Consider the following 14,810-nt stretch of genomic DNA (forward strand, 5'->3'; position numbering starts at 1 on the left):
GGCTCCGTCGTTTGCTCAAGGTCAAGGTATTGGCAGAACTGGCTAAGGCTGGGCCTTCCTGGTGCGGGAATCCGTTCTCCGTTGGCCACGGGCTGCAGAGGAGACATCTTAACGGCGGCGGGGATGGCGTCTGGCCTCATTGGCAGGACACCTGCTCTGACTGGCTTCGCAGACGCCACACTGCCCACCACTCGGGAAAATGGCACAAGCTGGTACCGGTAGATTCGTTTCTCGGGCCAGCCTCCTGGTGGCGGGAGGGCGCGGGGGACTCCCTGCCCCCCGCGTCCCTCGCTCTGAACTTCCAAGTGATGTCTGAGACTGACCCACGCAGAATCGTTCCTCTAGGTCACGAGGATTTAGCCATTTGGCATCTGCAGCAAAACACGCGTGCGCTCCCGAGAGCAACAGCATCTCGTCCAGTGAGAAGAGTTGCCACTGTTACGCCGAGGAACCAAGTCAGCAGAGGAAGCCTGTTCTCCTACGACCTCGCTCATAGGAGGAACGTGAGGGACAAAACGGAGGGTCCTAGGGGAAGGGAGGGAAAAACAAGACAGAATCAGAGAGGGAGACAAACATGAGAGACTCATAGGAGACAATGAGTGAGGGTCACTGGAGGGGAGGCGGGGCGGGGGGGGACGGGGCCACTGGATGACGGGTATGAAGGAGGGCACGGGATGCGATGAGCTCCGGGTGTCACTTAAGACTCATGAGTCACTGGACGCTGCCTCTGAAGCTGCCTCTGAAACTGGTAATAGCCTATATGTTAATTTGTTGAATTTAAATAAAAAAAACAATAGTTGCCGCTTAGCTGAGAGCAAGACACTACAACAGCAGCGCAGAAACTCAATTGGAACATTCACAGCGTTCTTGGTGTACAGCGTTGCCTTGTGATTGAGGCTCCAGGACGTTTAGTTACCAGGTGTCTTTGCTCTTAGACTGGTGAGTAGCACTCACATGTCAACGTTGAAATGAATAAAACAAAGCTAGTGACCTCAGCAGCGTCTCCGAATGATCTGTGATTAAATGGGGGCAGAAATCGGCGCGCGATCCTTGGCCTCCGCGAGCAGAAGTGAAGAGGAGGATGGAATCAACTGAAGGTAGTTCCAGCTAAGCCAGACGAGCGAGACCTCTGCCACCCCTCGCATGTTCCAGGCCCGATTGTTGTTGGATTGCCCCTCCCCAACAGGGCAGGTCACAGAGGCAGCTGATGTGTTTCATGTGCTTTACTAAGTCTCTTCTGTGTAGTTCATAATTCCCGATGTTCTCTGTCATGGATCGGAGCCACTCGACAAATTTTTATGCGGCTTTTTAGATGTCTGAGTTAAAAGAACTGGTAACTTCGAAAAAAAGAAATAAGGCGGAGTAATTCAAGTTTCTGTGGCTCTAAAACCGTTCATAAAAGTGTTCCCTGTTTCAAAACCTAAGTGTTTTATTGGGTGAAAAAAAAATGTCAGGGAATGTATCGGTCAGTCTTCCTTGAATTCCGTCTGTGGAGCTCCAGTGACGCGGGCGGCACCTGTGTTATCCAGTGTTCCTACAGTAGTGACATTGTGGAAGACGATAAATCCCAATTGAGACGCCAGGGAAAAGAAATAAAATTGATCCCTATGTCTTTTTGCATATGGTAGGGTACTTTGAAAATACTTTGAGGTTGATTCTGGAGGTAAAGTCACTTTGGTGAGACTAGATGTTCTTTACCTTTTCAGGGTTATAGGATGCTTTTCGGGATATGATGAAAACCCCATATACCAACCCCACCCCCAGAGAAATATATATGTGCCCGTGACATAATTTTGCAGGTATTTCACGGGATTCACGGATTCCCCCGAAGTCCCAACTGCGGATCCCTGGCTTGCAGGCCCTAGTTGTGTCCCTCATTGTCGTGACAGCTTTACTTCATGCCTTGGCTGTGGGTCAGTTAATGGCAGTAAATATTAGAAGGAAAAGATAACTGGGATTGGTTGTTTATTGCCGGAATATTACCTTTTTAACTTGAGAGTAGTTGAGCCTAAAGCTTCCAAGGGTCATAACTCTGAACTGTTACTTAAGGATCCACTCAGGGGCGCGCTCCCGGGGTGTCGGGAGTGCAGGCTGCCTCACAGGTTTGGAGGCTTCCACCCAGGACACTCCCAGTCGAATGCAAACCGTGGTGTTTCTCACATTTTGTATTTTTCAAAGAGGTGTATAAATCAACATCAGCGTATAATAAAAGGAAAATCACTCACCTGGACTGGAGAGCACAGTTCATGCCTATCGTTTTGTTGAACTTTCATGCAGAATTGATTTTCTGTCTTGTTTTTTTAATATCATTAATTAGTAATTGTTATGGCTTGTTTTTTCTACCCTTGCCCAGTAGATGGTACTGTCAGCTTTAGGTTGAAATATTCCCTTTTCAGAGTGGATCATGGTAAACTTTATTTATTTATTTTTTTTCCCAAAGAGAAGAGTTACCTTTAGCTCTATTCCTTTCAATTACCTTTTTGCCACTTCCTAGACTGACATTTTTGGGTGTGCACACTAGGTGTAGTATGCACGTGTTACCTAGGAACTCGTATCTGAAGTATGTAGTAGGAAACATTGTCACTTTTCTTAAAGCGTTTCAGCTTTGTCAGGTCAAAAAGCTTTTAATCATTGTTGAGTATGTGCATAACATTTTTTAAGGTGCTGTGTTTTCCTGGTGGAAAAAATAGTAATTTTCGCTTCAGCTTTTTCCGACATACACGCACAATGTGAGTGATTAAATGAATTATTTTTTTGGCATATTGACTAAGCAGATATTTTAGACTGGAAAATGGAAGGTCCTAAGTTTACATACGTGCACGCTCACATAGATTTCTGCAAAAGATCTAGAAACTTTAAGCGAAAAGTTTTACGATCTTTTGAATTTCGAGCTTTCCGGTTTTTCACATCGCTGTCGAAACGCGTGGATCCTCAATGCCATTCTGTTTTATGGAAAGACAGAAGAATATGCGAGATTCTGGACTTCATCAGTAGGAGAGTGAACCTAGTTGCCTCTGCAAGGCTGGGAGGGGTGGTCCCTGCACATGGGTGATGGTTAAGCCTTCAACACGTGCACACTACAGCTAGGCTGTTGCAGAAACGTGATTGGTTTGAGGCTTGTCTTGAGGTGAGAGGAAATTTTTAGTATTTGGGGTCAGAGTGTCCCTGGAATCAGAATGTCTGTAACTTTTGGTGATAGAACTGGGCCGTGGCCTACGGGTTTGCTCAGATCTCAGCTCCTGTTGTGGCGGAGTGGAGGGGACAGGATGGAGGTTCTAAGGGTGGTGGGAGAAAGGGGTGCTCGGGCCCGTAGCTCGGCCTTCAGCCCGCCCGGCCTGCGTCTCGGGGAGGCAGGGACGCGAGTGCCGGTCGTTATTTCTGGAAGAGGGATTTCCTTCTCTAGGACTAGGTGACCTTGGGGGAGAAAAGTTGATTCCTGGGAAAACAGTCATTCCTCTTTTACTAATTTTGATGGCTAAGCCGGTAGGAACACCAAGGAAGAAAACCAGTCACCGCAGCAGCTGGTGTTGGAGATGAGCGAGCAAGTGGCGGGCCTGCAGCGGTGCCAAGACCGCGGCTCCCGGGCAGCACTCTGCACGCTCTGTTCCGGCTCCCCCTATCCACATCCTCCCACCCCCATCCCCATGTCAGTAGACTCGAAGGACCTGGTGTCCGCCGAGGCCTCCCCTGGACGCGATCGCCTCCGCGGACTTGTAGGGCAACCCCGCGCTTTGCTTAACTGCCTGTCTCCCTTGTCGCTAGTTTCGGGTCAACGAGTTCGGAGCCCTGGAGGTCATCACGGATGAGAGCGAGATGGAGAATGTTAAAAAAGCAACAGCTACCACAACCTGGATGGTACCGACGGCTCAGGAAGGTAAGAACGGGTAGTCGGCGGGGCCAGTTCCTCCTCCTGAGTGCTATGCAGTAAGAATATCTGGGTTTTGTAATAGGCTGGAGCTTTGAAAATCAGGGGTGATTTTCATGTCCCGTGTTCTTAGGTAAATTTCTATGACAAGACTCATATGGAACCAACTTTTGTATTTTAAAGTAACCGTAAACTGTCTTCTTTCCTAATGCCAGACCTGTACTAGCGCAAGGTTAATTGGAAATTACCAAGTAGAGCCAGTGTCGTAATAGCCTGCCCAGGTGATTTAGCCAAACGCCTGCCACTTTTTTTTCTCATCTACTCCGATGGTTGTAACTAACACCTATATGCTGATGACTCCTAAATCTATATCTCCAGCCCCGACCTCTCCCCCGAGTGCCAGGCCCGTATTTCCACCTGCCTACTGGACATCTCCACCTGGATGTCCCACAGGTACCTCAAACTCCACATGTCTGAAATGCGATTCATTTTCTATTTCTTTCTCCCCTTCCCCCAAACCTGCTCTTTCTTCTGTAACCCATACTTCAGTTGGTGGTAGCACCATCCACCACCCAGTGGACAAGCAAGAAACCTAGGAGTCATCCTGAGTTTGTTCTCCCCCCCGTCCCATGGCCTATATTACTCAGTCCTCTTGGTTTTTATTTCTAAATATGTCTCAGATCTGGCTTTTCCTACTAATAATCACTGCCACTGCCTTCATGTAGCCCCCGACCAGCTCTCACCTCAACTGTTGCAGACTCCACCTAGAGAATCACTCTGCTTCTAATCCCACACCTTGAAATCAGAGGAACTTTGGTAGATCACTTCTCTGACACTTCACTGATTTCTTACGGTCTCTGTAGCTGAACATACAGAGACCCGGGGGGCGTGCCACTCCCCCCTCCCCCTGCCTGCTTTGTCTCTTCGCTCTCTGTTCTGCTCTCTATACCCCGTGTGCTGGCAGTGCCAGCAGCACTGAGTTCCACGTAATTCTCTCAACACGTCATGTGGTGTCATGCTCCCTTGCCTTTGCTCATACTGTTTTTTCTGGCTGGGAAGCCATTTCTGTCTTTGTCCAGTTGGTAAATTCCTCCAGGCCTTCAAAACCCACTTGAGGCTTTGTATCAGAAAATCCTATCCTGACCTCAAGCCAGGCTGAGTGAATCACTTCTCCCTCTTTACTACTTCTGGAACTTGTTCATGCTTTAATTGCATGTATCACATTTTATTATAAATACTGGCTTTCTTGCCTGTCTTCTCTTCTAGACTGTGAGCTCTCTTGGGCAAGGTCTGTACTGTCATTATCAGTGTCTAGCATAAATTGGTGCCTAATAAATGTTTGCTGAATGAATGATTAGCCTTACAATTCAGGCAAAAGGAAGTCTGAGTTCCTAAATGGTTTGGATAATTACGATTTAGAAGATCTCCCACCTGAAAAGCCACATAGATGATGATTTAACCAATTTAGGAGAACACAGCCACTCATCAAAAGGTGAATAGCATAGATGATCCTTCTTAAATTTTGTCAAAGATTCATCTATAAAATAGGATTCTGTAGGTTGACAGTTTCATCTTCTGGATTTAGTAATGAAGTTTTCTTTATTTTACTTTGAATTCTGTAGAAAAAGCCTTGGGTGAACTTTTTATCTTTTCTACGGTATATTTTTTCTTATGTAAATGATTTGAGCAGTTCCTGCCCCCGCCCCTTTCCTTCTCCCTCCAAGCACTGTAGATTGGTAATCATTCATTCAACAAACATTATTCTCTTATTGTGTCGCTAACAACAAGATTATTAGAAGAAAAAGATTAAGTGTATTTTGGAATGTTTTCTGTCACGATTCTAATTCTTTTATTTTGTTTTGTTTTCTCCTTTTCATCTTCTAGTCTTTTCAGAGAAGACCGGGATGCCTTTCAGGTTGAAAGATCCAGTGAAAGTAGAAGGGCTTCAATTCTGTGAGAACTGTTGTCAGTATGGCAACGTAGATGAGTGTCTTTCTGGAGGAAACTATTGCAGCCAGAATTGTGCCCGACATATCAAAGACAAGTAGGTTTTTGCCCTGTTCCATCTACAAAATGGGTTTCAGAGTCCAAGGTCATGGTCTTGAGAATACAGAGGCTCTCTGATAGCTGTCACCCATTCATGCCCCTTTTTCATCTCAGAGGTGCGTGGACCCTGACCCCATTACCGGACCTACGGGCTTCAGTCACATCCACTCTGAGTTGTACTGCCAAAGTCCTGCCTGCAGCTATACCCCCTGCCTCTTTTCTTTAGCCTTTGAGTCCATCCAGCACTCCCTCCATGAATTTCTCTGAGCTACCTACATTTTAATGATACTGATGTTTATGGAAAAACAGTTTTGTTTGTCCTTGGGGGGTTCTTAGGTAACTCAGCCCAAACTCCACAAATGAAACAAAGCCACCACAAATTGGGAAGCAGCTGAATGAAGATGGCCTAGGGAGTTGTGTAATGAGTTGCACCACCTCAGACCTCAGGGCACAAGGTGGATTATGGGACAGCAGCGTCGGCTCTGGCTGACGGTACCGTGTGACTAGGCCATTTGGGGACTGGCTGACAAAGTTCAGCTAATCATGTGGTGTATTTTTTCATATAATTGTGGACCACAAATAAGTAACCAGCATAGGCCTGGAAATTGTCTGTTTTTGTTGGCCAACGTTTATTTTACAAAGTTACACTTGGTCTTTGTCAGTCGCACTTGTCATTCTTAATAATTACTAGATCTTTGCCTTAAAGTCTCTCTGAAGACCAAAACGTCTCTAAATAATTGATTCTTTTATTAGTATGGATGGCAGATGTGAAAGGCAAAACGTTTTAAACTTGTTAGAGCCTGTTTCACATATAATGCTGATCCCCTTTTGAAATTAATACATAAGCTAATTTCCATTTTCTACTTGGAAGTGTCATATGAGACGGTGGTTTCAGCTGTTCCTTCGCTGTGCTATTTAATGCCTACATGCTTCTGCTGGTGGTTAGTGTTTTTCCTTTGGAGGATGATTTTTTTTTTTTTTTGATTTGTGAGATGATCAACATGTAGATGTTTGATAGGTATTGTTTCCTGTCACTATTTTGGTTTTATAAACACAACAGAGATCAGAAGGAAGAAAGGGACATAGGAGAAGACAACGAGGAAGAAGATCCTAAGTGTAGTCGGAAGAAGAAACCAAAATTATCTCTGAAAGCCGACTCCAAGGAGGATGGAGAAGACAGAGATGATGAGATGGTTAGTATCTCCTGTGCACCCACCAAAGAGCAGAGGGGTGCTTCTCAAGAGAGTGGCACCCTGGTCAGAGGCACTGGCCCTGCAGCCAGCTACCTGACGTCCAGTGCTGGTTCCGTGACTCTGTGTCTCGGTGTCACTGTCCCCATTTCAAAATGAGAATAATAAATAATAGCAGCCTTCCCTTAACCTGAAGAAGTCAGGTGTGCTGAAATTTGTCACTGGAGAGAGAGGGGGAGGGGTAATAAGAGCAAAATCTTCAGCTTTGCAGATGAATCTTTGGCTCCTCTCGATGCCAAAATGTGAGTCCCATTTTGGTAGATTGCAGACGGATCTCCGAGGACTATGAGAGTAGGTAGACGATGGCAGATAAACGTCGGGTACATTAGGGGAAACTAATCCACAGTGTGCCAGTTGAAATGTAAATATCTTATCCCTAAACTATGTGTTAATGGTCCCATATGAAATGGGAACTTGGAGGTCTTGGAGCGTTTCCCTTCAGATCAGTGTTGAGCAGCCAGTTATTCACTGGTCTCTCTCCCAGGAGCCAGACACAGGGATGTATGGCAGCAGGACAACAGGGTCTCCCCTCTCAGGGGACTTAGAATAAATAGGAGATGAGGCAGCCTGTGGTAAGTGCTGTGCTGAGAAGTACTGTAGGGCGTGAGGACTGGCTGACTTCTTTACGTGGACGCGTCAGGGAGGCTTCCCGGAGAAGGTGGCATGAACAGTGTGATCTGGGTAAGAAGAAGGAATCAGCTTTGTAAAACTAGGACTGAGGAGCCCCCCTGGGCAAGGGGATGGCTAGCGTCGTGTCCCTAAGGTCAGAACACATGTGACATGTTTTGTTTGTGGAAATAAAGACGATCTAGTTGAGCCTTACAGGTTGAGGGAGGGTGGAGTAAGAGGTCCAGGCCATGGAAGGCTTTGTGAGAAACCAGGGCAGCGGGGTTTCATGCTGTTTTGTGGTGACAGGAAGCCCCTGGAAAGTTGAAGGCAAGGGAATGCAGTGGTCCGATTGTATTGTTGGCGTGTGAGAGCGAGAATGTGGTCAGGGAAGCCCACGGGTGATTGCAGCAGACTAGGAAAGAGGGCTCTGTAGGGTAGACGTCCCTGGATTCAGAGTCGATGTTAGAGGCAGGGTCATCAGGGTGCGCACGGGAGAGAGAAGAATCCAGGGTAACTTGCGTTTGGACTTGAACAGTTGACTGGATATGGATGCCATTTATTGAGGATGGGGAGGCACGACCGGAGCACAGAATGTGGCGTCCTTTGGCATCATCAGTTTGAGATGCTCATCAGGTACCTACGTGGAGATCCCAGGTGGGCAGTCGGGTGTGTGAGTGTGAGTCAGGAGGAGGTCAGGGGCCACGGACTGGGGATATTTGGGCGACGGATGATGTTTAAAACCCAAGAGGAGGGATTCAGCAGAGAGGAGAAAGGAACTAGGCTGGGGGAGACAGCAGCCAAGGGACGGAGAAACGAGGCCGGTGGCGTGTGGGGAGAATCCGAAAAAGTGGTCAAGGGGCCCTAGGAGGAAAGTGTTTCAAGAAGGCAGGAGCAGTATCTGTGCTGTTGCAGAGTGTGATTCTTGGAGACGTTCTTGTTTTGTAATGAGCTTAGGCCAAAAGCAACACAGTTCTCAAATGACCTGTATTCTTTCGTTAAAAGTTATGGAGTGAAATTGAAGAAAGGTACAAAAAATAATAACGCTTTCTGACAGCTCTCCAACTTTTCATTGATGCCAGTTTCGTGAGCCTTTAAATTCCATAATTTTCCTTTCTTGCTGTAGGAGAACAAACAAGACGGGAGGATCCTGAGGGGTTCACAGAGAGCCCGAAGGAAAAGACGGGGTGACTCGGCTGTACTGAAGCAGGGTGAGTTGATGAAGGAAAGGCTTTACTTGTGACTTTGTGAAGTGGAAAATACCTCACGCGGGTAGACGTTTTTGTCTTAATTGCAACGTACGCTAGGGTGGCTAAGGCATTATTTTGGGGTTTTCTTTCATTAAATTCTGTCAGTAAAAATCAGGGTTTCAAAGAAGTAGACAAGGAAAACAATGGAAATCAGTAACTTCTGAGTAGTGTTGGCGCAAACAGGAAGACATCTGCCTATATTTTTCCATCAAGTAGGTTTTTTTTTTTCTACTTTTGCACATTCACTAGAAGCTTTGTTCATTTCCTATGATTCTATGTTTTTAATGTTTCCTCTCAAACCACAACCCCTTGACATGGAACCTTTTTTGTTTCCTTCATTGTTCCTCAGGCAACACTTTATTTTCCTGACGAGTCCAGTCCTCAGACCCTTGCCTTTGATACTTGCCTGGATGACCTTCCCTCCTTGTTGATCGGGGCCCTCGGGTCTCCTCCAGAGAGGCCTCGGTGTCCTCCGCTGGGTTTTGTCTCGCCGTTCTGACCCGTCCCATGTGCCTGCCAATCCCTCACGTTAGGTGTCTGCCATGCGGCTGCCCTGCTGACCCGTCCCGTCGTGTTATCCCTGCAAACGAGGCCGTGGAGCCCGTGCGCCTCCTCCCTGCAGGGGCGCGTTCCTTGCTTACTCGTCTCTCAGGTTCTCCTCAGAGAGAGCTTCAGCTCTTCCTACCTGCCTCGGGCACACGGCCTCCCTGTCCTGCCCTTGGTTGGGGGTGGGGTGACCTCCTGTTTGACATCACAGAGACAACAGGGGCGAGTCCCTCCCTCTGCCCAGGGCCTCACGGAGGTCCTGACCGTCCTCTCCCTTCCGCTCGTCCACCTTCAGGGCCCGGCTCTTCTGGGGCCTTGTTCCTTCTGTCGTTTATTTCTCCGCCCCCCATGGATATTCAGCATTCTTCTCTTCCGGAGCTCCATCTTAGCCTGTTCAAATCCCATTCCCCTCATTTCGCCCATCAAGCTGTTACGCTCTTCCTTTCATGTCTGTTGTTTGTTAAATTAACCCAAAATAAAATCGATCCTGGCTGACTGCATGTCTTTATCACTTATATGTTCTTTTTCTGCTCGAAATCTGGCCCCTGCTAAATTGAGCACCCATTCCGCCCTGCAAATTAGCAGCCGTTCCCTCGGCACCTGAGACAGTGGCCTCTTCTTAGTCCTCCGCTGCTTGGTCTCAGGAAACATGTTTTGTTTTCTTGTTTTGTCTTATATATATATTTTTAAGATTTTGTTTATTTATTTGACAGAGAGCACAAGGAGGGGGAGGGGCAGGCTCCCCCCTGAGCAGGGAGCCCGACATGGGGCTGGATCCCAGGACCCCAGGTCATGACCTGAGCCCAAGGCAGGTGCTTCACTGACTGAGACACCCAGGCGCCCTCAAGAAGCATTTTTGATCATCTTGTTGCATGGCCCTGTCCTATCTTGTTTCCCGCATTGTCTCCTTCATTTAGTCAACATTCTGCTGCTGCTCTCTTCTCCCATCATACCTGGTCATACACCATAGCTTACGCCTTAGCTTTTGCTTCCTTAGAAGAGAGGCCAGGAAGAGACTGAGCAGTCCCAGCCAGGAAGGACAAGAGGAGCCCGGCATAGTTGTAGTTAGGGAAAGGAGACTCCGGTGGATGCACGTATGACCTCTGAGGTTTGGGAACCCGGTTCTATTAGTCTCACTTGCTTTTCAGGTGTGCCTCCGAAAGGAAAGAAAGCCTGGTGCTGGGCATCCTACCTGGAGGAGGAGAAAGCCGTGGCTGTGCCAGCGAAGCTCTTCAAGGAGGTACGGGCCCTTCTGGAAAGCGTTGTCCCTCGGGGCGAAGGTTCTGGAAATCTGATGTGGAATTAGCATTGCCGTCTCCATTGTTGGTTTAGGAACTGTGACTTGGGATGATTTCTCAGACATACTGTTCTCCATGAGTGTGTCTACGTGGGGGTACGTCCAAGGGCGGCTGACGCGGACGCGTGCTCACCATCGCCCGGTGCCGCCCGCGTGGGCACACGCCACCGAGACACACATGCTCTTTCCACGTTTACTGGGCTTTCTTTCACTCGTTAACTTTAAGAGCAGTGGCTCCACTACTGCCGAGAAGCTCATAGATAAAGAAAAACTGGCATGAAATTTCACGTCCACATTGTGGCTTTGGGAGAAATGAAAAATGAATTACTGAGCTTTATATGATCTCACGCCAAAAATCTAAAAGCAAGCCATGGTATTACATTAACTGTGATGAAAACACGTTGTCACGAGTGACTTAACATCAGGTACGAGTACAGGGACCAAGGGCCACCCCTGGGCTGGGCCTGGGGTCAGTAAGCTGCTTCTGTACCAGGACCAGATGGCGTGTAGTTCAGACGTCGTGGGGCATCTGGTCTCGGTTGCAAGGACGCAGCTCTAGCTCTGTTACTGTGATGAGAGCAGCCGCAGACCAGGTGTAATGGGGGGCCGTGGCTATATTCTGGTCAACCTTTAGTTCTAAAACAGGTTGTGGGCTGCGTTTGACCCATTGGGTGTAGTCAGCTGGACCTTGTTTTAGATTATTTAATCATATTTAATCGTGGGGTGTAACCATGATTAAATGTACAGATATTTGTATTTCAAGGTACCTCTGTGAAATATTTCAGGAAAAATTGTCCAAGTGTATTCATATGTGTATCTTACCTTGCTGTATATGCATTTGCATAGGCAGTCTAAGAAAACGACGCATAGTGAATGTTGTGATGGTTACATCCACGTTACGGATATTTAATTTAAACGTAATTGTCATTACATACGAACTTCTTCTATATAATTATTTTCTGCAACTTTGATCCTTGGTAGAACAGACTTTTTTTTTTCTTTTTTTTTGCCTTAAAGAACAGTTTAAATACAGCAAATTCCTCAAATCCATGACACAGGCATGTAGTTCACACCGTAGAGGGACCAGAAGAACGGGAGGGATGTCCCTCAGAACCCCCCCACCCCCACATTCCACATTCGCCTCTCCCAGTAGTAAGTGCCTACTGTCACCAGTTCTCCTCCTGGAAACCCGTACGTGCAGATAAGCCTAGACGTTCACAGATCCTGTCCTACCCGACTTCAGCCAGAGGGTAACAGGTCACACACACTTCGCTTTTTAAATTTTTTTTATTTTTTATTATTTTTTTTAAGCTTAGTTTGGAAATGATTCCATCTCAGTACACGGTTCCCTTCATCGTCCTTTTGTATTAATTCATGACACATCTTTGGTCTCTTCCGTAACAAGTGAAGCTGCTCCCTATAGGCTGACAGGTGTGTGTTCATATGTGACACATGTACAACACACACACACACACACACACACACACACAAGTGTTCTGGCGAGTGACCCGGGAGGCCTGTCGTCTTGCACACGATGTGGGCACCTGTGTTGGATAATGTCCTAGAAGTAGAATTACGGAGACAAACAGGATGGATTTCCCATCGCCTGGAATTCCGGTTCATCTTGTTCCCCCGGCATGGGTGCCCCTCAGCCATAATCAAGACCCTGTGCTTCGCCGTCCTGATGTCTGCATCTGCTCCCTGCTCTCAAGCTTGCCCCCTCCACTCCACCTGCCTCATCGTCTTGAATTAAAAACTTGAGGTCTTCTGGGTATTTACTTTAACTCTGCGAAGGCTCTTTTATATGTAAGGTGATGGGGCATCTATAAGAAAGCCACAGAATTATTAGATAGATTTGGAGAAAGACCTCAGTGCACACCTGCTAACATCCCACCAACTCACCCAGAGCATCGTTCCCTGCTTTGAGGGCGACACTGAACCGCCGTTAACAATAGCGTAACAGATAAACGAGCAGCTTGGACATCACTGCGGGTCTGTCTCGAGCCAGACTTCTTTGGACTCTTGCATTTATTCGTAAAGATCGATGTGACTTTTAAACCATCGTCTATAATGTTTTTGTGTTTTAAGGAAGAAAATTGTATTTCAGTTGACAACCACATACGGTTGATATTCTCAAAATGAAAAGCAAAACAAAACAAAAACCAGGATGCGCTGTTTGTACTGATGTTGCGAGGTCGCTAGAGGCTGTGCCATCTGCTCGTGATGAACGTGTGTCCCGGGGGCCCCCAGAGCCTTGCCCACACTGTGTTGATCAGACTTTTTGATCTTTATGAGCCTGATTAGGTGAAATAACGTGTTAGCATGATTTTACGTCGGATGACTCCCATGGGTGAGCTTGAGCATCTTTTCAGATGTGTAAAGGCATTTCCTTTTCTGTAACCCGCTCATAGTCTTTGTTCATTTTCCGTTGGATTACCTGGTGGTCCTTTTCTTTTGGATTTTTAAGGATTATGCGTGTATTCGGTTAGTCTTTACTTAAGACTCATAGTCTTTACTTAATTGCTCACATTGTAACTGGGCCTCAGGATCAAATACTAACACTGCCGTCCTTCTGCCTTTCAGTATCAGTCCTTTCCGTATAACAAAAATGGGTTTAAAGTTGGCATGAAATTGGAAGGTGTGGATCCAGAGCATCAGTCTGTATACTGTGTCCTCACCGTGGCTGAGGTAAGCTTTGCCTTGTCTTTATCCTTGCAACAGGGTGATGATGATGGGGTGTTAACAACGGGAAAAGGTCCCATTGGTTGAAGTGCTTACCTCATACCAGGCATCATACCTACTGTTGGTACGTCAGCGCATTGAATCTTTGTAGGAATCCTACGCAGGCCGTGCTTTTTCCTTCCTGTTCTATAGATAAAGGAGCTGAGGCTCAGAGAGCTTAAGTGATGAGTACAAGGTCACACAGCTCCCAAGTGGTCGAAACTGGATTTGAACCCCAGGTCCTTCCGACTCCATAGCTTTGGTCATGCTGTGGGGCTCCTTAATAGAAAAAAACAGACCAACATATACTTGTACATTTTTTTTTAGTATTTCAAGGTACCTCTGTGAAATATTTCAGGAAAAATTGTCCAAGTCTATTCATATGTGTATCTTAGTTTCGTTTGTTATTGAGAGCATTTCTTAGAATTCTTTTTTTTTTTTTCCTCCTGTGCTGGCCTCCGCCTTCCTCCCTCTCTGGAGTCAGGGATCCGTGTCTTTTACAAATGGGATCAAGACTTGCATCAGGCTCTGCACTCAGGGTGGGGTCCGCTTGAGAGTCTCCCTCTCCCTCTGCCCCGTCCCCTGCTCTGTCTCTTTCTCTAAAACAAAATAAATAAAAAAATCTTTAAAAATTCCCCCCAGAAGCATAAGATGATCCCTTGTGCACTAGTTTCAGTTACCCTGGTCATCTTTCAGTGACTTAGTCCATAAGAAGCTTGGCTCCCATGGAACGTGGAAGTGTCTGGTGTGTTCCACCTCTTGGGTTTTTTTTTTTTTTCCACCTCTTGGTTTTGAAGATTTTAGTTCGTCTAGTTTTTTTTTATTGTAACAGTAATGTTTGCTCACCATGAAAACCTCAACCTGTATAAGAGTATACGTTAGAGTCTCTTCTCCCTCTCCCTCTCCCTCTGCCTTTCCTCCAGCTTGTGCTCTCACTCAACTCCTTTTTATATGTAGATGGAATAATACACAATTTATGGAGCTTTGATGAGAGTATATCTTATATTTTATGTGCATATTTTTAAGCATTGGCTAGTGTTCCATTTTACAAATTTGCTGTAATTCTTGTACTTTGTCTCATATTGATGAACAGTTGAGCGGTCTTCGCTTTCTCGTCATTCTCATTATTACAAACAGTGCCCTTGCGAGCATGAGTAAAATTTAAATTTTTGATGCATGCTGCTACTCGTTGCCAGAAAGTTCACCAGTTGTTCTGTTCTTACCAAGGG

General features: G+C 46.5%; 1 protein-coding gene across 4 annotated transcripts in view; it reads left to right on the plus strand.

Moving 5' to 3' along the window:
• L3MBTL3 (L3MBTL histone methyl-lysine binding protein 3) overlaps positions 1 to 14,810 on the plus strand; it is a 120,626-nt gene that overhangs the window by 27,049 nt on the left and 78,767 nt on the right. For 3 of the 4 annotated variants that reach the window (XM_055311624.1, XM_055311625.1, XM_055311623.1), the window contains exons 4-10: positions 3,763 to 3,874; positions 4,244 to 4,318; positions 5,750 to 5,909; positions 6,972 to 7,104; positions 8,894 to 8,978; positions 10,712 to 10,803; positions 13,444 to 13,548. In XM_055311624.1, coding sequence (XP_055167599.1) covers positions 3,763 to 3,874; positions 4,244 to 4,318; positions 5,750 to 5,909; positions 6,972 to 7,104; positions 8,894 to 8,978; positions 10,712 to 10,803; positions 13,444 to 13,548 — 762 coding nt within the window. The remainder of the gene's footprint in view (positions 1 to 3,762; positions 3,875 to 4,243; positions 4,319 to 5,749; positions 5,910 to 6,971; positions 7,105 to 8,893; positions 8,979 to 10,711; positions 10,804 to 13,443; positions 13,549 to 14,810) is intronic. The other variant, XM_055311626.1, reaches the window with a different exon arrangement.

The sequence above is a fragment of the Nyctereutes procyonoides genome, unplaced genomic scaffold (assembly GCF_905146905.1).
Source record: "Nyctereutes procyonoides isolate TBG_1078 unplaced genomic scaffold, NYPRO_anot_genome, whole genome shotgun sequence".
In the NCBI taxonomy this organism is placed as follows: Eukaryota; Metazoa; Chordata; class Mammalia; order Carnivora; family Canidae; genus Nyctereutes; species Nyctereutes procyonoides.